Source organism: Candida dubliniensis, chromosome 3 (genome assembly GCF_000026945.1).
Source record: "Candida dubliniensis CD36 chromosome 3, complete sequence".
Taxonomy (NCBI): Eukaryota; Fungi; Ascomycota; class Pichiomycetes; order Serinales; family Debaryomycetaceae; genus Candida; species Candida dubliniensis.
The window spans coordinates 1,608,375-1,628,703 of record NC_012862.1 but is presented as its reverse complement, the minus strand read 5'-3'; the positions used below and the strand labels follow the sequence as shown (position 1 = coordinate 1,628,703).

General features: G+C 32.6%; 5 protein-coding genes and 1 non-coding gene across 6 annotated transcripts; 4 read left to right on the top strand and 2 right to left on the bottom strand. All coding sequences in view use genetic code 12, as the record gives it.

Annotated features, from left to right (window-relative positions):
• Positions 1–5,771: 5,771 nt before the first annotated feature.
• Positions 5,772–5,868, top strand: tRNA-Trp (CCA). The gene has a single exon. It is a non-coding gene; the product is annotated as a tRNA-Trp (tRNA).
• Positions 5,869–6,160: 292 nt separating this feature from the next.
• CD36_86800 (ATP-dependent RNA helicase, putative) lies at positions 6,161–10,273 on the top strand (the record flags this gene model as incomplete). Its single annotated transcript, XM_002419535.1, has 1 exon — positions 6,161–10,273. One exon carries the CDS (start codon positions 6,161–6,163, stop codon positions 10,271–10,273), a length of 4,113 nt encoding a protein of 1,370 aa, XP_002419580.1.
• Positions 10,274–10,501: 228 nt separating this feature from the next.
• Positions 10,502–12,043, top strand: CD36_86790 (subunit of TFIID and SAGA complexes, putative; the record flags this gene model as incomplete). Its single annotated transcript, XM_002419534.1, has 1 exon — positions 10,502–12,043. The coding sequence occupies one exon, from the start codon at positions 10,502–10,504 to the stop codon at positions 12,041–12,043; it is 1,542 nt and encodes a 513-aa protein (XP_002419579.1).
• Positions 12,044–12,109: 66 nt separating this feature from the next.
• On the bottom strand, positions 12,110–14,518 carry CD36_86780 (anaphase-promoting complex (APC) subunit, putative; the record flags this gene model as incomplete). Its single annotated transcript, XM_002419533.1, has 1 exon — positions 12,110–14,518. The coding sequence occupies one exon, from the start codon at positions 14,516–14,518 to the stop codon at positions 12,110–12,112; it is 2,409 nt and encodes an 802-aa protein (XP_002419578.1).
• A 399-nt stretch (positions 14,519–14,917) lies between these two features.
• Positions 14,918–15,999, top strand: CD36_86770 (Nedd8 ligase, putative; the record flags this gene model as incomplete). The annotated part of the gene is made up of 2 exons (XM_002419532.1): positions 14,918–14,920; positions 15,001–15,999. 2 exons carry the CDS (start codon positions 14,918–14,920, stop codon positions 15,997–15,999), a joined length of 1,002 nt encoding a protein of 333 aa, XP_002419577.1.
• Positions 16,000–16,275: 276 nt separating this feature from the next.
• On the bottom strand, positions 16,276–17,703 carry CD36_86760 (helix-loop-helix DNA binding protein, putative; the record flags this gene model as incomplete). The annotated part of the gene is made up of 1 exon (XM_002419531.1): positions 16,276–17,703. One exon carries the CDS (start codon positions 17,701–17,703, stop codon positions 16,276–16,278), a length of 1,428 nt encoding a protein of 475 aa, XP_002419576.1.
• Positions 17,704–20,329: the final 2,626 nt, after the last annotated feature.

The following is a 20,329-nucleotide window of genomic DNA, read 5'->3' as shown; positions in this document are numbered from 1 at the left end:
ACATATAATACACAACCATTTAATTGTCCACATATCCTACTTATGACAGGTTTTTTTCTTTTTGTTTGTTTCATGCAGTAGGAAGCAAACCATTGCATGAGTGTGGGAACAACCTCGTCTATACCTGCCGGAAATTGGGTAAACAGAGATGGTTGAAAAGTTCTGTTAAGTTTATTCCCCTTGTGTGGTTGTATTATAGAAGTCATCTACTGGTGTATCTAAACCGATGGATGTTTCTTGGATTCTTGTGCAAACATTTACACACATATTTAGCGAGACAGGAAAAAAAAAAACCCTCAAAGAAGTAATTACTAATCAAATATTGAAAGTGCAATTACAGGCTGATTTAGTTATACTTGACTAAATCTTGCTTTAATAACAGTAAATAGTAGACAGAATATGTTGATGTAAAAACAACTCTTTTACCATATTCAACAAAACACCAACTGAAGAAAATGTCAACATAGACTGGCTATTAGTTTAGCGCAAGGTAAACCCAAGCGAGCTATTTGATTCAGTGATTTCAACTTTCTCCCTTATTCACCCCAATTCACGTTATTGAACAATTTCATTGTACTCTCTACACTTATTTCATGACCTGCTTCAACGACAACTCGCTTCGGTACGAATCTTAAAGAAAAGGAAATCAGAAAATTCTTGGTTCCTCTTTTTTTTTTTTCTTAGTATAAAGTAAGTCAGGTGGGTACAAATTGTAATTGTAATGGATATAGTTCAAATTTTGTGATATAAGCCTTTATGGATCTTTGTCATTAGGCAAAATTGAACTATAAAGGATATTAGAAGTAACAATAATACATTCTTCGACATGGCTATTGTTTTCATTTATTCTTTACACATTACAATAGTCGGATATTTGTTCCGACTAGAAACAATTCATTCGGTGTCTATAAGGATTAGTGAAAAAAAAAAAAAAACAATAGCTTACAAAAACGGAAATAAAAAAAAGAAAAAGTATGGCAAAACTAACGCCTGGTGATAGTTTAAGGTGGCTTATGGAGGTAATAGTGTTTTGTTATAATTGAGCTCCTGACGATTATAAAATGGGGTTAAATCAAGGAAAAAAGAAGAAGAAAAAATGACCCCACGACACAATAATCGTCAGTTATTTACTGTTGATTTTTTTTTTTTTCCTGCTATGGAATAAACCTCTACTTTGTCTTTAAGGAATATTTCAAGAGACTAAAAAAAGATTCTTTGTTATAGGAAGAGGTTATCATTTATGTTATATCCAAACAATTACAGTATTATTGTATAACGCCATTTATCTTTTGGACACCATACAAAAATGAACAAAGAAATTTTCTTGGACTTAATAAGATTGTGTTATTTTTCCAAGTGTCATGTCACGATAACAATAAGCCATAAAATATATTTTTCTAAGCTTGGGAAAGATCTTTCAATCTTGAATTTTGGATAAGAAAAGGTCTAGAATTGTTGGTCATCCCCCCACCCCTACTATTAAATCACCTAGATCAATATTGATTACACTATGGTAGATGTACTTCCTCAAATCATCAAAATTGTCTCCTTCACCAATTGGTTGTGTTTTTTTTTTTTTTGGACGGACTGATGATATTAATCAGAAGGATAAAATAATATACATAACTCATTGTTTGCTGTGTTATTGTTCGTACAGATCCAACTTATGTAAATCCACTTGGAAGGCAGTTTTTATTTGCTTTTGGTATATGGCTAGATATTAGTGTTGCTAGGACATTCAACAATGAACAATCGCTTTGATTGCCTTTGCCAATTTTTGAACTTTACTTCAAAAAAAGACAAGATGTGGTTAATATTTGGTGCATAGAGCATGTGGTTGTTTCCAAGAGGCTACCATAACTGTTGCAAAGATGTGCTGCAGTTTTATAATGTTGATATTTGTTATATCTTACACGACTGCTTTGGGGGGTTGTCCTATTTTATTCTATAATATTTCATTGGAAGAGCAATTCATTTTAATATAGATCATCATATAGTTGATTTTGCATTAATTCTACCTGAAAAAATTACAAAAAATTGTATCTAGACTGATTTTGAAAGGTATTATCATCATCATATAGGAGAGGTTCCCAAAATACCAATTTTATTCTAGATAAAAATGGGTATTAAGAAAAAAAACCCTTCTCGGATAAGTTGTATATCTAATTCATTAAATAACGATTTATTTTGAATTAATTTCTTGAAACAGAATATTAATTAAAACTAGATTTTTGGAGGCGTCTTTATGCACAAAACGGTAACACAAAACCGTTAAGTTGCAAAAAAAAAAAAAAAACTAAAAAAAATCAAAGATCAAGTGAAATTTGACTTTTAATAATTCATTTGTCTAGGCTTTCGTAATCAACGTATTGTTTTTCTTTTCCCGGACGGGGTTTGATGATACTGTTGATGAGAGTACTTTTGTTTCTTTTTCTTTTTTTTTGCTATGTAATACTAGTGTTTCGTGTTTTCTACCAGCAGATTCTGAAACATCATAGCTAATTTTCAATTGAAACCATAATTAAAAAGCAGGGGTCAAAAAAAAAAAAAAAATTGTGGGAAACTAATAGAGATCATTATAGATTCTATTTATAATTTGTGAAAAGATTAAATAACAAAACTATTGGTTTAAAGTTGTTATGTTTCAGAAATTATCTTGTTTTAGAATATATATATTATACATAATCAAGTTTTGTGATAAAACTTTGCATTGTTTCACAACTCTGAAAAAAAAAAAAAATATAATTAACCAACTTCAACAAAATTTGAACTTGCTTTGCCTTTGCCTTTCTATTCAATCATTGATAATAAATCCTGTTATTCTGAATTATTGAAAAATAATACCTCTTATCAGGAAAGATTGATTGAATAAATTGGAATAGTCATTAGGAGTCTTACTTTGTAAATAATAACTAAAACTGGACTTCCCCCCCCCTTTATGTAAAGTTGTTTATATATTTACCCTCCTTCAAAAATACATAAGTAATATTGAGTAGTTTTAATTCTTGTCGATCTTTAATTTAAATCAAAAGCACAATAATATTTTATCTTATCTACATTGGCACACTCTCTATTTCCTCGGAAAGGCTGCTTGACAAAATAAACCCTTAAACATGTTCTAAGAGTAGTTATATTTATTTGACTTCCTGGTATTACAAGTTTATCCCCCAACTTTTAATTATGCTTAAGTTGGGTTTTGGAAATCATGGACTGGTAATAAGTCAGTTGGTAGCGCTTCTCTGTAGTGCGTGCCGAGGAAATCTGAGGTTAGCCAGCGGTACTAATGCATAATTGATACTTTAATACATACTTGATTGCATTTTAAATTGTACATAAAATACATAAAAATACAATACACTACGTCAAACGGTAATATCTCGGAAGTTATGGGAAAATCATTCCGCTAGATGTTTGATAGAAAGCATATGCCACACTCCAAAGAAAAAACGTCAATTTAATACGTTTAATTAACAGCATAACAGGTAAAAAAGAAAGAAACCTCGGGAACTGGATATTAACAAATTTTGAAAGATAATTCTAGAATAAATCTTTAAAGTGAAGAATTGTGGCTAAGACAACACTGTTCAGATCAGCTTTTGAAGCGGTTCTTTATGTATGAAAAGGTTTTTTTTAGATTTTACATACGTTATGAAAAATTCATTTAGTTAACCACAGCAATGAATTTCTAGTATTCTTTTTCCATGGATATTCTTATCACAATTATAGCCTTATTTGTATTTTGAGGCAATTTTTATTTTTTTTTCGTTGTTGTTGTGTTATTGTTCAAACGCTGGCTCCAATAACCGTTTTGGGGTTTAATTGGTTGCATCAGGCCAAACCACAAAATTACTGCGAAAAAACAAAAAAAAAATTACCGCTCTAGATAAGCAATTTCATGGCCCCATAAATGCCAATGATGTTTTTCCCTCACAAGTTGGCGTAGACTTAATGAATTATAAACAGGGTTTAAATTTTATTAGAAAAACTTTCGATACAACACTGTGCCCTGCTTACAAATTCAACCAAATTTTTGGTTTCTAAAAGAGTCTAGAACTATTTTTAGTACAGAAGCACCAATATAATAACAATTAGAATGTAAATCATTTTCTATAGATTATTATTAACTTCAAAAACGTTTCCATTTTAGGAGAATAATTAAAACGAAGTCAACCCTCATATATAGTAGAGTATACTTTAAAAATAACACAAATTAGTTTTTGTGAAACAAACAACTTGCCCTCCCCCCCTCCTCAATTATCATACCATTTGCCAATTTATGTCACGTCTAAAAAGCGGAAATGCATTCAAAACCTTTTTTACCAATATAGAAAAAGAAATGGAAAACAAAATAATAATAAGACAATAATATCGATATGACTAGTTTTGAACATACGAAAGCAATCAATTTCGAAAATATCTCCATCTCACTTTGTCAACTCAATATTAAGTACCAAGTTACCATTACCAAGATACACGAAATCTTATTATTTTATTGTTGACTATTCCACACAAGTATACCAGAAAATACATCAAACTAAATGCAAGAAATTAAGAGATAATATAATTGGATTTATTGGGAGATCAATACACCAATAAAAACACTTAGTCTAGCAAAGACTCCGTTAAAATAAAAATAACCAAAATGTAAGTGGATCTTCGATTGTTTTCTAGAACAACAACACAATTCATCCCTTGAACTTTTGTATGAGCTAACAAGACATAAGTAAGAGATAAATGAAACCATTTCAATAAAAGAAGAAACAGTACATCATGTCAGTTATGCAAAATAACAATCCCTTTATACTTAGTATACATAATTGAATAGTAGTAATAACTCCTAATTTAAGTTGAAAACTTTCATGTTTTCTTAGGTTCAAGATAAGCGTATAATAGAGTAGTTAACTTTGTGTAATAATATATAGATTGAACTAAAAAAAAAAAGAACACATAAAATGTGGAACTAGTTAGAACTATACTATGGCATTTACAGAATGTTCTTGAAATGTGAATTTGTGAATATTATAATCGATAAATCTTTTTTTTATCTTGAATATATAGATTCTCATATAGAAAATGAAAAGAAATGAAAGGAGGAAAGCTTGGGGGCAGACTTTTGTACAAAAAGCGGAAGAATAATCCCGTAGACAAAATTTAAGGGGTACTATCAGAATTCTCCAAAAAATTTATTTCGGAGTAAACTCAATTTCCTCCGTTTATGAAAATTTTGATACATTTTTTTTTTTTTTTCATTCAAGGCGTGAAATCTTGGATAAATATTTAATCTTGTCAATGATAAGCTTTACAAATAATTAATTTGTTAATTTCGGCCAAACCATGGTTGTGGGTGGAATAAGAGATAAATATTATATGTTGTTTAACCGATACTAAAGCTTGAGAAGTTCGTAAAGGAAGAGCTTGCTTAAGTTTGATAAACTGTTTGCATTCAATCTTCCCTTATTATGGATCTATTTCAATACTCTATGTTTGAAAACCAGCACCTCAAAATGTTTCATGAAAAACAACTTTTTGCCCATTATTAGAGCCAAAATCCACGAAAATTGGTTCTATGAATTAAGATTTTTGACTTCAAATATTTGCTAAAACTATCCATTTTATAATTAAACCAAATATATGCAATCAAGTTATGGACATGATTCTAACGTCACAGATTTTGTAATACCTTTTATTAAGCAAAATGGAACGAACAATCAGAAATTCACAATGATTAAAATACAAGTTAAAAAAGCAGGATTTTATTATCGACATCAATTGGAGCTGTAGCTCAGTTGGCAGAGTATCGGATTCCAATAAGAGGAATTCTCGGTTGTAAACATCCGACGGTCGCAGGTTCAAATCCTGTCAGCTTCATTTTTTTGATTTTTGTCTAGCATACATAACATTTTTTTTATGATTATCTCCCTACCAAAACCTGGCTTATTTAACGACAAGATCTACAACTATATGAAAAGCAGAGCCACCAACACGCTTTTATAAAACCTCTCGACCATCTGGTTTTGAAAAGAGTTCCTGCACATAAATATTGCATTGAGATCATAATTTTTTTTTTTTTTTTTTCACTTTTACATCTCGATTCCTGTATTGTGAAAGTACCTATCAAGCTGGACAGCCTAATAAAGACAAAGTAGGCAAAACAACGAAAATGGCCAAAAAGGGGAAAACTTCAAAGTCGACACCAGAGCCAACCCAAACCCTGTCGTCAACAAATACAAAGTCGAAAAAAAAGAAAGACTTGACACCAACACCTTCAAATACCACATCATCAACAACACCAAAACCTCAAAGAGGATTGGCAATTGGAGAAAATTTTGGATGGACAGGTAAACTCCCTGTTACTTTGCTTAATGAGCATTGTCAGAAACAAAAATGGGGGAAATGCCAATACGATATGAGCAAGAAAGCCAACGGATTTGTTGGTATAGTTACCTTAACTTGGGAAAACCCTAAAACGAAAGAATTGATACCAATCAAGTTTTACCCTAACTATAGTCCAAAGGAAACTACCAATGAAGCCAGACATATGGTTGCCACTTTTGCGTTGCATAGGATTAATTATATAAAAAATATGAAAATGTTGTTACCGATTATTTTCCGTGATTATTGGAGTGAACTAGAAGATGAAAGGTTAAAATTATTAAAAGAAAACAAAGAATTACATGACAAGAGATATAACACCAATCCATTTACAGTTTACTTACAACAAAAGGAGAACGAAGAAAAGAAGGCAAAGGAAAGACAAATCAAAGAACAGAATGAGTTAAAGACAAAGAAGCCTACAATTAGTCTTGGTACCAAGTCTTGTATTAACACCACTACGTCTGCCACCACCACTAAAGCATTGAAGATAGAATCAGACACTAGAAAATTTCCAAGGAAGCTGTGGGAACATGCTCCATTTATAGACATCCCATCTGACATAAGAACATCCATTGAACACTCAATTCGAAACCATATCGATTGGGTTAATACTGATCATGATTTGTTAATCAACAACCCATCGATTGCAAAGACTGCAAGTGAAAAGTTGTTATCACTTGGATTCAGAGAATCTCACATTAAAGAATCCTTTAATTACTGTTCGAGGTTTTCTGAATCTTTGGAGTGGTTGTTGTTTCACATACCAGAAGATGATCTTCCTCAACCTTTTGTGAAAACCAACAAAGACTCAAAAGTGCAATTAAAAATTTCACAAAATCTAGAAATGGAATATTCAATGAAGAGAATGGCAAATTCTGGATTTGATCAGGATGAAATACTTGAAGTTTACAATGCAAACAATAACGATGTACATAAAACATGTGTTGAACTCACCAAAATTCTATTCCCACAGCCACTCGAATTTGTTGCTGAACCTGACAGTCAAGAAATTTGGAATCAAGAAATTGAGGGACTTGAAATGACTGGGATATCTGTAAAACATGAAAAGAATGTGGCGACAATCAAATTGGAACATAGTTTTTTAGATGTCAAAATATTCAAGAGTGAAAATTATCCTAACGAATTTCCTGGTGTTCACATAGTTGTATCAAAAAATGGATACACATTAGCAAATTATATCAAGTTGTCTATAGTTAGAGAGCTATTGAAATATTTGCAAGATCATATTGGCGAATGCATGATATATACCATCTTCGAGTGGCTCAATGATCATGTAAATAGTATAATTGAAAATCCAGGTCCATTGATGACTACAGAGAAAGTTACTAAAAAAGCTGCTATTAGTCAAACAGGAAGCAAGAAGGATTTGAATAAAACTGTCACATTTGTTAGTGACAAAGACATTGAGTTGGTAAAAGAGTCATATAAGAAAAGAAAACATTCTGAAGAATTCACGGAAATGTTAACTCAAAGAAGTAAGCTACCAGCATTTGCCAAGCAGAAAAGTTTAATGACAGCTATCAATTCTGGTCAAGTAACTTTAATCACTGGGGAAACCGGGTCAGGTAAATCTACACAAGTTGTCCAATTCATTATGGATGATTTGTATTCAAAGGGTGACTTTACAACCAAAATAATCTGCACCCAGCCGCGTCGTCTTTCCGCCGTAAGTTTAGCAGACAGAATTTCCAAAGAAAGAGTTGATGAAGTTGGAAGTGAAACTGGGTATATCATTAGAGGAGAAAATAAAACTAGCAAAAATACCAGAATTACATTTGTAACAACCGGGGTGTTATTAAGGATGCTTCAATCTTCCAAAAAAAATGGAGTTTTAAAAAGCATTGGCTATATATTGATCGATGAGGTGCACGAAAGATCTGTAGATGCCGATTTCTTGTTGATTTTATTGAAAGAGATAATCAAGAATATGCCAAAATTAAAGATTATTTTATTGTCAGCAACAATTAGTGTCGATACATTCATCAACTTTTTTGAAAAACCATTGACTCCGTTACATATTGAAGGTCGAACATATCCTATACAAGATTTTTATTTAGATTCCATTTTGGCGGAATCAGAATACAAATTTCAAAATTCCGATGGCGAATTTATCACTCCGCTGGCAGATTCCCATTTTTACAAATCTGGGAATTTGAACTATGAACTAATTGCTCATGTTACTCGTTTTATCGATCAAAAATTAACACAGGAAGCAAAGCAAGATGGCTCAATTTTGATATTTTTACCAGGGGTTCTCGAAATTTCTAACACTATTAAAGAAATCAACAAGTTGAACGATAACAAGTTTATGACACTACCACTTCATTCAGGGTTAACATCAGCGGAACAGAAATCTATATTCAAAACGCCTCCAAGGGGCAAAAGAAAAGTTGTAGTGTCTACAAACATTGCTGAAACTTCAATTACTATCCCAAATTGTGTTGCAGTTATCGATACTGGTAAATCGAAAAACCTTTTCTTCGATCACAAATTAAATACTACGAAATTGATAGAAAGTTGGTGTTCACAAGCTGAAGTCCGTCAAAGACGAGGTAGAGCCGGGAGAGTGACCGCAGGTACTTGTTACCATTTGTATACAAAGGAAACATTTGAAGCAATGCAAAAACAACCAATTCCCGAGATAAAGAGAACGAGACTCGAGAATCTTTATTTGGTAGTAAAATCAATGGGTATTTCTAACGTCAATGAGTTTTTGTCAAGTGGATTAGATGCTCCTGATAGATCATCTCTAGATAAGGCAAATCAATTCTTACATGAAATCGGAGCTTTACAAGAAAATAGTCTTACAAAATTGGGTAATTATATATCCTTCTTACCTACAGATCCCCAAAGTGCCAAGTTATTGATTTTGGGGTGTATATTTGGGTGCTTAGATATATGTTTGACCCTAGCAGCTATTAGTTCTACAGGGAGCCCCTTTATCAACAATTACGAACAAAGAGATAGGTTGAAACAGATTCAGAAGAAATTTGGAAATGGTCAGGGCGACTTTATTAGTATGGCAAATGCATACAATGCCTATATGAATAACAAGTCCAAGAGGTTCTTGTCAGAGAATTATTTATCTTACACAACTATTAAAGACATTACGTCAACGAGATCACAGTACTTATCTTTGTTAGTGGAGCTCGGGTTTGTTAACAGAAAATTAGACGATTCTTGCAACAAGAATGCCGAGAACTGGCCCTTGATTCGAGGCATAATTGCCGGAGCATTTTATCCGCAAGTGGCAAGGATTCAATACCCTGATCCCAAATATTTCAAGTCCAGTTCTGGGTCCATTGAAATTGATCCTGATGCTCGTCAAATCAAATTCTGGATCAAAAGCCATGGGGAGTTACCAGCCACGCGAGTATTTATTCACCCCCTGTCGGTTCTTTTCAATGATAATAATTCGGATTTTACTTTGGATGAAAACTATAAGGACTTTCTTTCCAAAGTTTCGACCGAGGATGGATTTATAGATTATGAGAAAGCAAAAGAACAGTATATGCAATTAACAGCTCAAACAACAAAGTCAAGTGTTCCTATGTTGTTAAAAGATGCATTTGTTGCATACCGGTCTTCACATCACACAACAAAACTCTATGTGAGAGATTTAACACCGACTAGTACTTTTGCTACATTACTCTTTGGTGGCGATTTTAGTTATGATTTGAATATTGCCTTCGGTCAAACCTTACCTGGTATTGTCATCGATAATTGGTTACCAATTAGAACTTGGTGTAAGAATGGAGTTCTAATCAAGCATTTGAGAAGACTCATAGATTCAATGATTGATGAAAAATTATCAAACCCGAAATCCTCTTTGGATGAGGATATCTTCAAGGTTATAGAACGAATTATAAATTTATAGATTCTTTAGGTAGAATTGTATACAATATAAATCTGATTAGACAGATTGTTTAAAGTGGTGAGTGTTGTGTTATAGCTTGGCTTAAGGACACGACTTTTTTGTGTCCACAGAAGAAGCTGGAAAAAAAAAAAGAACAACAACAATCAAAACCATGAATAACTGAAACCAATTATACCTAACTTTTGTTCTCTAAATAGTGGTAAAAGTCATTAATTAGAAATTTAAATCATGGATTCATCAGCAGCTTCCTCACAGGAGAAAAAAGTGGGAACCTCTACACCAGAGGCAGAGCTCAATCAGCATAAGGTGAGAGCGTTATTTGCAAAATTGAAGGAGGAAATGGCATTGGCTAAAACAGTAACAGATCCCCAAGAACGAGAGAAACATTATGAAACGGTAGAAAAGATCAAACGAATATTAATGAAATATCAACAACAACAACAACAAGGGCAAGGACAAACTAAAAGTAGCAGTCCTGTTACTAAAGCAAATTCAACAAATCAGGATGCAACTGCTACTCATACCACAAATACACCTAGTCCATTGGCAACCAATAGCAACAGTGTAAGTAACATGGTAGAACAGAAAACAGAGACTGCAAGCTCTACACCAATTGAGCAACAACCTATACAAGTAACTACACCACAACAACCTGATAATGCATCAACATCACCAACAACAACACTGACAACACAACCCCAATCCCAACAGCAAACGATCACAATTGAAAAATATAATTTTGTGAGGAACACTTTAAGGGATTTATTGTTACAAGTCAAGACTTTAGAGGCATCGACAGCAAATGAACCTCAAACTAAGAAGGAAGAAAATGATCGCAAGATCATCGAATTACGTAACCAAATGCACAAGTACCGTGCAGCATTATTGCATATGAAAAATGTGTTAACTGAACAAGGGAAATTATCAGCTAACTCAACTCCTATTGACTCGCCAAGTGCAGCCACTAGTACAGTTTCAACACCAGCCGCCAATGCTACAAAGACTACCAATTCATTAGATGTAGCATCAACTGCAGAGAAGTCAGAACAAAACAATAAACCAAACGTGAAGCCACCAAGTACGACAGCAGCATCTAAATCGAAATCCAAGCCATCATCTACAACATCCAATACACCAGCCACCAAAACATCTACGTCTTCCAAAAGCTCAGGCACATCTAAGGCAAACAATCGTTCAAGTGGTCAAAATGCATCAGGGGTATCAGCAGCAGCTACAAAAACAGCATCAACATCATCAGAAAAAGATGCACCTTCTACTAATACAACATCGACCTCAGGTGTGTCATCTACTGCCACTGCCACTACAACAACCCCTACTGTTGCAGCAACTTCTTCATCAATTGCATCAGCTATCACTAACAAAAACACAGTTGATCCAAAAGTAACACCAAGTAACATACCCGACAATGACGGCAGAGTGTTGACTAAGAGAAAGTTAGTGGAGTTGATAAATAATATTAGTATTGATCAAGGGGACGTTAAGATTCCTATTGATAACGATGTTGAAGATATCTTTCTTGATTTAGCTGACGAGTTTGTGAGAAATGTGGTACAGTTTTCTGGTCGTTTAGCCAAACATAGAAAATTGGATAGAATTGACATACGAGACGTTCAATTGAACTTAGAAAAGAATTGGGGGTTGAGAATTCCTGGATACTCTACTGATGAAATACGGGCTGCAAGAAAATGGCAGGCTGACGGCGAATATGTCGAGAAAGTGAAGAAAATTTCAAGATTAAATAAAGAATAATGACACAACGAGTCAGTTTGTTAAATGAAGTTGCTTGTATAATTATACTGCTCACACAAAGTCATTTTATTTGGGTAAACTATAATTTCCGTTTTGAAAAGCAATTTTGGAATCTTCTACCAATGAATCAAGATATTCTTCAAGTAGGGTTTCATTAACATTTGCAAAGTTTAGCTTATCTTTTGGAACCATTAAATTAAGCAAGGTTTTCATTCTTTCAAAATTGATCAGGGTTAAATTTTGTAGTATTGTAATAATATAAGATTCAATAATAGCAATCTCTGAAAATTTACTCTCCATCGAAGATTTGACTGATGTTAGATTACTGGTGGCACTATCAATTTCCTGTTTCGAGCTTTCTGTGTTTTCTGGAAACACGCCTTCCTCCTCTTCGTCATTGACAATATACAAAGTTTTCGTTAATTCCATAAGCACTCCCTCTTTAACCCAATATGCCAACCCGTTAGAAACCATATACTCTGACATATTCAAAGTCTGGGCAATAAAGCTGACTGATAATTCATCTTCCTTTTCATTAAACAAAAATATTATCGATGCCTTATCTGGGGTGACTTTGAAAGTTCGACGACCACTTTTTTTAAATTCTAGCTGCAATGTAACCAATCCCAAGCTCGGTAATAACTCCAAAGTTCTACCATATTTCTCTTCGGCAAAGTTTTCTTTAAACATTTGAAACTTTTGCTCAATTTGTTTGGGAACTTTAAAATTGCTAGTGTCAGTATTTATGCTATCCAAAATACTAGACCAATATAGATGTGACAATACAGAAGCATTGAAGTTGGTATTCCCCGTGTTCTTGACATATAAATCATTTAAATATTCACTTTCTTTTATGTCACGAATCATAACATCTAAAGTAGCAAAATTTTGCTTACCAAATCGGGATTTTAGCAAATTCAAATTCAGTTCTATTTCTTCCACATTATAATCCTTCAATTTGATTAAACTGTCACCAAATAATCTAGTGAATTCATCAATGAAAATGTCTTTGGAATCAAATATTGAAATTAAGGACTCAATTATGTCGCTTACTTTACCTTTCTTGAAATCAGGCAATGCATCAATTGGATCAGGTTGCCAATTCAAATCAAGCAAATCTTCTAAGATATCTCTTGAATGATCATTTTTCGAACGGTATTTGTTGCTCGGATGACGTAACTCCCGAGCTAATTCAATCAATTCATTGTCAGGGGAGATATCAAGTAATCCATGCACCAATTTGATGATAATATCTTCTCTTGTTTTCAAATATTGCCGTATCGGTCTTACAACCTTGTCAAGCAATACACCTTTGGGATCAACAATTAAAAATGATTTTATAGTCTTAATGTAGGTGGTTATGACATCAATGGTATTGGCACCGGCATGCAAGATATTCTTATGACAGTAATCAATAAAACTATTTACCAACTCTGTTCTTTGTGCTGCTTGAGTATTAATCGAATGATCAATAGCACATGAAAGCAATGTCAATTCATATTGTTTCAGATTAAATTTAACTTTCAGTAAACATTGAAGTAATTCATTTAGTCCAACTTGAGATTGAGGATATTGCAAAACCATGGAATATATTTCCTGGATTCTCAAATTTATTAGTTCATCATGTGCGATTCTAACCAATTCATAAAGATAAACATTGTTCATAGAATCCGTCAAATTGGATGATGTGGTATAGCTAATCACAATATAAAAATTCGGATAAATTTCATCTTGTATAAAGTTGTTTATAGTTGATAGTAAAGGTTTATTCCATACGTTTTTGCATAACGTATTTGTAAAGTTTTTGATTTTATCAATGGATAACTTGATTACAATTTCATTCAACAAGTCAGACATGCCAATTGATGCCAATATTGATATTATGTCAATTAAATTCAATGTGATTGACGACAGGGGGTTGCTCAAAGTTGCTCTAACATATAACGATTCTTCGAAAAATTGATTCATGTTGATCCTAAATGATGATTGTTCATTAAGTAAATTACACGTGATAATAAAGCTTAGTTTTGCTTCAAACTTCTTATAAACATTATCAGATAAATTAAGATATTCAAATTGGGAATTATAATAGTGTAGCAAAATTTTGATGATATTAACGTATTCAATAAACTTCAAGTTCTTGGTATAGATCGATTCAAAAAATTGAGTAACTTTTTCATTGATTGTGTTTATGTATAGTTCAATGAATTGAGTTTGGTTGATTTCATCTTTCAAACATCTGCGAATAGCTGATTTAACTCTTTGTGATGGCTCCACAACTCTTGACAATAACAAGGGGGAACCGCAATCTTGATACTTGGTTAAAGATGTTACCGGTATGCAAGGGGACAACCAATTTAATAAAATTTGTATATCATTATCCAAATCTGATGTGGTATTGGATAGATCTGTCAAGTTAGGGAACGGTATAATCGACGATATTATATCTGCATCTATTTCTACCTGTGAATCCATTTGTGCTTTAGATTAGATTAGATTAGATTGGAGTGGTAATAGTTATATACAATGGTAAATAAAGGAAAAGCGGGAAACTAAAAATCAAAACAACACGCTTGATTATGTGTTTGTAAAGTAAGAAGATCATACCAGAATTTAGTTCGAGATACACGTCCCGATCCTGCTTGGTCGGAAACGTAGGCCACAAATTTGACTCACCCCCAAAAAATTGATAGCGTGGCGTGGATTATTTTTGTTTTTTTGGTTTGGCTTTTCCACAACTAAAAATTTTAACTTTGCATGAATCGAAGATTGCCTTACTGCCAAAAAAAAAATTTGAGAACAAAATTCTACATTCCCAAACAAACTGGATATACACACAACCGTATATATAGACAATTGTGTATTCAAATTCAAATGGTATGTTGCTGTTTCAATTTAGAGTGTCTTCCTTTTTTTTCTTTCTTTCCATACGGAAGGTTATCTTTTGCTTCTACTAGTCCTATCTTTCCCTTTTTATATTTACAATTGCCATATATTTTATTTGTGATATCAAGGATAAAACTGACCGGAGACTAAGAAAGAGGTGTCAAATGAGTAAATTACTAACATCACTCAAGTCAAATAAAGCCCAATTAAGACTTCAGTTTTGTGAATTAACTGGTACTTCCAATGCTACTGCCACAAAATACCTAGATAATGCAAGATATGACTTAACAAGAGCTATAGATAACTACTACAACAAGCATCCAAACAAGGCCCAAGTGATCAATAAACCAACAAAAGTGAAAATAGATGATCGTTTAATTCAGATTTTTGACAAATACAAGGACAACGATGACCCAAATAAAATAGATATTGAAGGGACTTTAAAGTATTTGGGTGATTTAGGTATTTCACCAGAACAAATTGAATCATTATCTTTAGCATTATTATTAAAATCACCAAAAACAGGAGTTTTCACTCGAGATAATTTTTTAAATGTTTGGCAATATTATAAATGTTTTGATATACGAGCAATGAGTGAATTTATAACTCAATTCAATAACGATTTGGTGAACAATACTGACAGTTTCAAAGATATCACGGTTGATACCCTGAATCTGGAACCTTTAAAGTTTAGGGATTTGTACAATTTCACATTCAAGTTTTCATTGGAGTTGGAAAACCAGAAAATGTTGGATTTAGAGACAGCTATTGAATATTGGAAATTGTTATTGCCAATAACCACCGAAACTCACATCAAAGACAATGGGCTTGATGAAGAATTTAGAAATCATGTAAATGAAAGACTTGAACAATGGTTTAAGTTCTTGACAGATAACGAATACATGACCAAGAAATCTATAAGTTACGACAGTTGGTCAATGTTTTATTTGTTTTTTAAGGAAATTGTTTTAACTGATCCAATAAAATTCAAAGATTATGACGAGATGGCGGCATGGCCAAGTATAGTTGATGAGTTTGTTGAATATCTACATGATTTTGAATTGTTATGAATATTGTCATTACTTTGATTTATTTCTTTCACATATAACATGTAAATACATTCATATAAACAGCATTATATAGAAAGAAGTAATGAACTTGTATTTCAAATTATCAAGAAATATATATAAATAAAACAAAAAAGAAAAAACGCAGAAATAAGTAATCTATCTAAAAAAAAAAGGTACCTCTAACGAAAACAAAAAGGAAATAGTAAAAATCTAAAAATCGAAATGAAGTTGCCATCGAATGCAAGCACAAAGGAAGTGGGAAGGGGGTGAACATTACTAATTTAAAAGGCTATCTATACTTGATTTCCTTAAAGCAAGCAAAGTTTTAGAAACGTCTTGGTCAGTCAATTTGAGCAATACCCTATCATCATTATCATTATTATTATTATTATTTTCATCGCTGCTTCCATTACCAGTATTCACGATTTCTGTTTTTACAAGAGCTTCCTTTACCTTTATCGTTTCCTCTTCCTCTTCTTCTGGTATTCCATTTATAAACCCCTTTCTAGGTACGTTATCATTTAATGTGGAGTTTGGGTTAACTACAGGATCTGGTAATGAGAACTTTACTGTATTTACCGCATTATTACCAGCCATATAGCCCTTGTTACCACTTAATGAAGAGGATGACGAGGGGGAATTGATGATACTTGTTGATAATGACGATTTCATCGGCATTGTAAATGGCGATGGATTCTGAGATTTGATACAAACAGTTTGTGGTGAGATTGGATTGGAGTTCTTTCTATGATTCAATTGATTATTGCTGGTTGAATATTTGTTCAATATTGATAGTATTGGAGTCAATTCAGGTGTAGGAAGCAGCAGTGACTGACGACTGGAAACGATACTAGACGTTCGAGAAGGTAAAACAGAAGAATTTGTGCAATGAAACGTGCCTGTAGTGCTGGAGTTAGTTTGGTTTTCGTCCGAAACTGGTTCAATTTCTTCTAGAATCGTTTCTGGTGATTCTGTACTCCCTGATCTGCCATCTAAATCTTGCATTAAATCTTTGAAATTAAAGTCTTTATCAATATTTCGATACTGGTTAACGTTCAATGGAACTTTTGCAAAGTCAATATCAAATTCTTCCAATGCCTTTAACTTTTCAGTAATTGTATCCCCACTAGTGTTTTCTCCACCATTAACTAGTGACAATAATTGGTGTTGTTTTTGTATGATGTGGTGTAAATATAAAATATACTCAACGGAGGATTTGAGAATTGTGAGTTTATACATTCCATCAATCTTGTTCCCGTTGTTATTATTGTTTGTTGTGGCCTTTTTAGTTGATGATGTTGGTGTAGCAATACCACTAGAACTACTATGACAGTTTCGACAGGCAGGAATCAAGTATTTTAAAGCCTCAAATTCACGATTTATCTTTATTCTTCTTCTTTTCTCAATAATAGAATGCAATTGTTTAGTTTCATTTTTACGTTTCGCCAACTCTTCGGAGTCGATATTTGCAGTTGATCTTCTTCTTTTTTTCTTGTTTGGTAAACCCGATCCGCTCTTTGTGGAGCCGGAAACTTCTATTATTGGAGATGTAGGAATTGATCCGGCTTCCGAGGTGTTAGAACTGCCATAATTATTATAGTCATTAGTCAATATTTCGTAGTTGTTGTTGTCATCTTCAGGATCCAACTCTTTGTTTAGTTGTATAATAGTAGTTTTTAAAATTGGAGGTGAAGGTAAACTCATAATAACGGTGTGGGTAAAAAAAAAAAAAAACAATAGCAATACTATCTATAGATATAGGTATGGGCAAATACGATAATGGTTTCACAATATTACCTAGAAGAATAATTAGATTTAGAAAAAAAATATATAATTTATTCTTTTTGAATAGGTTTACAATTTTACAATTTTACAATTTTACAAGTCGCTTAGGTTATATATATATATAACTATATATTTGAGTAATATAACGTGCGTGATATAAGTATAGAATGAAACGAAATTATGAACGATAGGAAGATGTATGTAGAAATCGAAGCAACGTGGGGATCGTGCTTTTCTTTTTTTTTTTTTTTTGGGTACTAATCCACGCACGCACGCGCACACACAATAATAATAGTTATCACTATATCTTGTCTTCTGACAATATTCTCAACTTAACTGTTAAGATAAATTACACAAACATTGATTCTAATCAAAGCCTACTTGTTGCATTGCATTATGTGCTTATCAGTAATAACACTGTCCCAGAATATTTTCAACATAATTCTATTTTCTGTTCTACACTTTCAGTAAATATCTTATAGCACCGAAAGCTTCTTAAAATAAGGCAAAAATTTGAGGAGTGTCGAAGTATCGATAGTGGTTGAGTCCAGGAAAACAAAAGCACAAGATATTTCATTAGAGATAGAAGAGAAGTTTCCGGAAAGGGACAAAATTAATTAAACAATTCTTAATCAACGTTTTGAGTTCTTTTGTTATTATTATTCTCTGATTTCAGCCGACTAATTATTCTTTTTTCAGAATTTCTGCACACGACAATAAGAAATTTCTTGACTAGTTGGATGATTTCCATTTTAGTTTAGTTTTTTCAATTAATTGCCATAGACTAATCTTCTTCTTCATTTGTTGTTTCTCCGCCACTTTTTTTTTGTACGATTTACAATATTATAATACCAATTTCTTTTTTGACCGTGTGATCTTAACTCCTCTCATTCTTTTCGAGTTGTTCACAGTTATAAATAAACCCCTCTATCTTATCCGTATCTCATTTAGACACGAGTATCAAGTATTCGTTCCATACAAAAATCTCGTATTACTAATCAAAATGAAAAGGATGTTTGTCAAATTTGTGTTGGGAAATCAAGGAAGAGAAGGGGCCCACGTTTTCTATATGACACAAAAATACAAATATGACACAAAATAATATTATTGGCTCAAGCACACTACTATTTTGAGCCAACTCAAAGTGGCGGGAATGAAAGGATATTTGACAGAAAGCCATTTCAAATCGATAAGTATTGCGGTATCTGTATTATACCATTCAACACTTGATGCAATCAAATGGGTATAGCTAAGATTTTAAAAGTCTTCATTTCTTATTAGGTGAGCCGGATTATAGTTTATAATCTTCATATCATGGAAAATTGTTGATTAAGTTATTTTCATATCCTGTGACACTAAGAAATAAAAGCTCTTTCGAATCAGACTGAGAATAATCTAAGGAAAGTTATTTGTGCACATTTTATTTGTTCGGCATTAATTGTACATGTACCACTCGTTTTAAGAGTTGTGACCATAAGTTTACTTTATATCAAAACCTAGGTTTGTAGAAAGTTTTAAATGACTTATCAACAGAGGAAACTGAATAATATTTTTATCTCCTATTATGTTCTCTAAGACTTCTGGTACTAGCTTATTTTTGTTTGTATCATATTTGCGGAATCTTTAATTAAGTAATGTATTTTATCTTCCTTGTAGTGATACATGTTAGACTTCAGGGATACTTTTGAGTTCATAGATAAGATATGTGGTTTTACCGAGTTTGCAACCTTTTTTCTTTTCGTGCGGTGAAAGTTAGCTTCTCGTGTGTGTAGTTGGAAATCCTTTTGTGTTTTGGTTTTCGATAGACTTTTGTAGATATATACATCATAAAAAAGGGGCTGTCAACGTGCCCTACAATACTATAAATAGAGGTATACGTATTATTAGAATGAATTATAAGCCTTCTTTCTTAGATCTAAGTGCATTTGGCAATCCCCGTGTATCAACTAATTGGTAAATACAGTTATTTCAGAGTGTTTATAATAGTTTCTGTTTTTTCCATTCATAAATATATTGCAGACTTCCATTTCCACCAAAAATACTTCAAGTAAAGTAAATGCTTGGATAAATGACTTGTAATTTGTCAAAAAAATTCTAAAGCAAAGATATTTAGCTCAGCAATCATAAATGTAAACTAAAAAAGTGTAATTTTCTTCATCTGCATTACATTTTTGCCTCGTGGGTGACTTAAAATTGATGAAATAAGTGTGTGCTTGGGTGTGCATTCATAACTTAATACCATAATACTTGACGTTGTGTGAATAGCGTCATTGTTATTTCATTTTCCTCGATAATTCTGCTCAATCATAATGATTGGAAACGTATTAATTACTTTAACTGTTGATAATATAGGTTTCACTTTCGAAACAGTCTTGCAGCTTTCTTTTATTCGCTGTTTTCTGTCCCGCATTGAACAATTCTTCCAGTTAAGTCTGTAATAAAACCCCTCATAGTTATAAAATAGTCAAACCAAGATGGAAGTCAAATTATAATCTTAATTCTAAATGTTGCCAATTATTTATCACATAGGCATGTGTGTGTATAT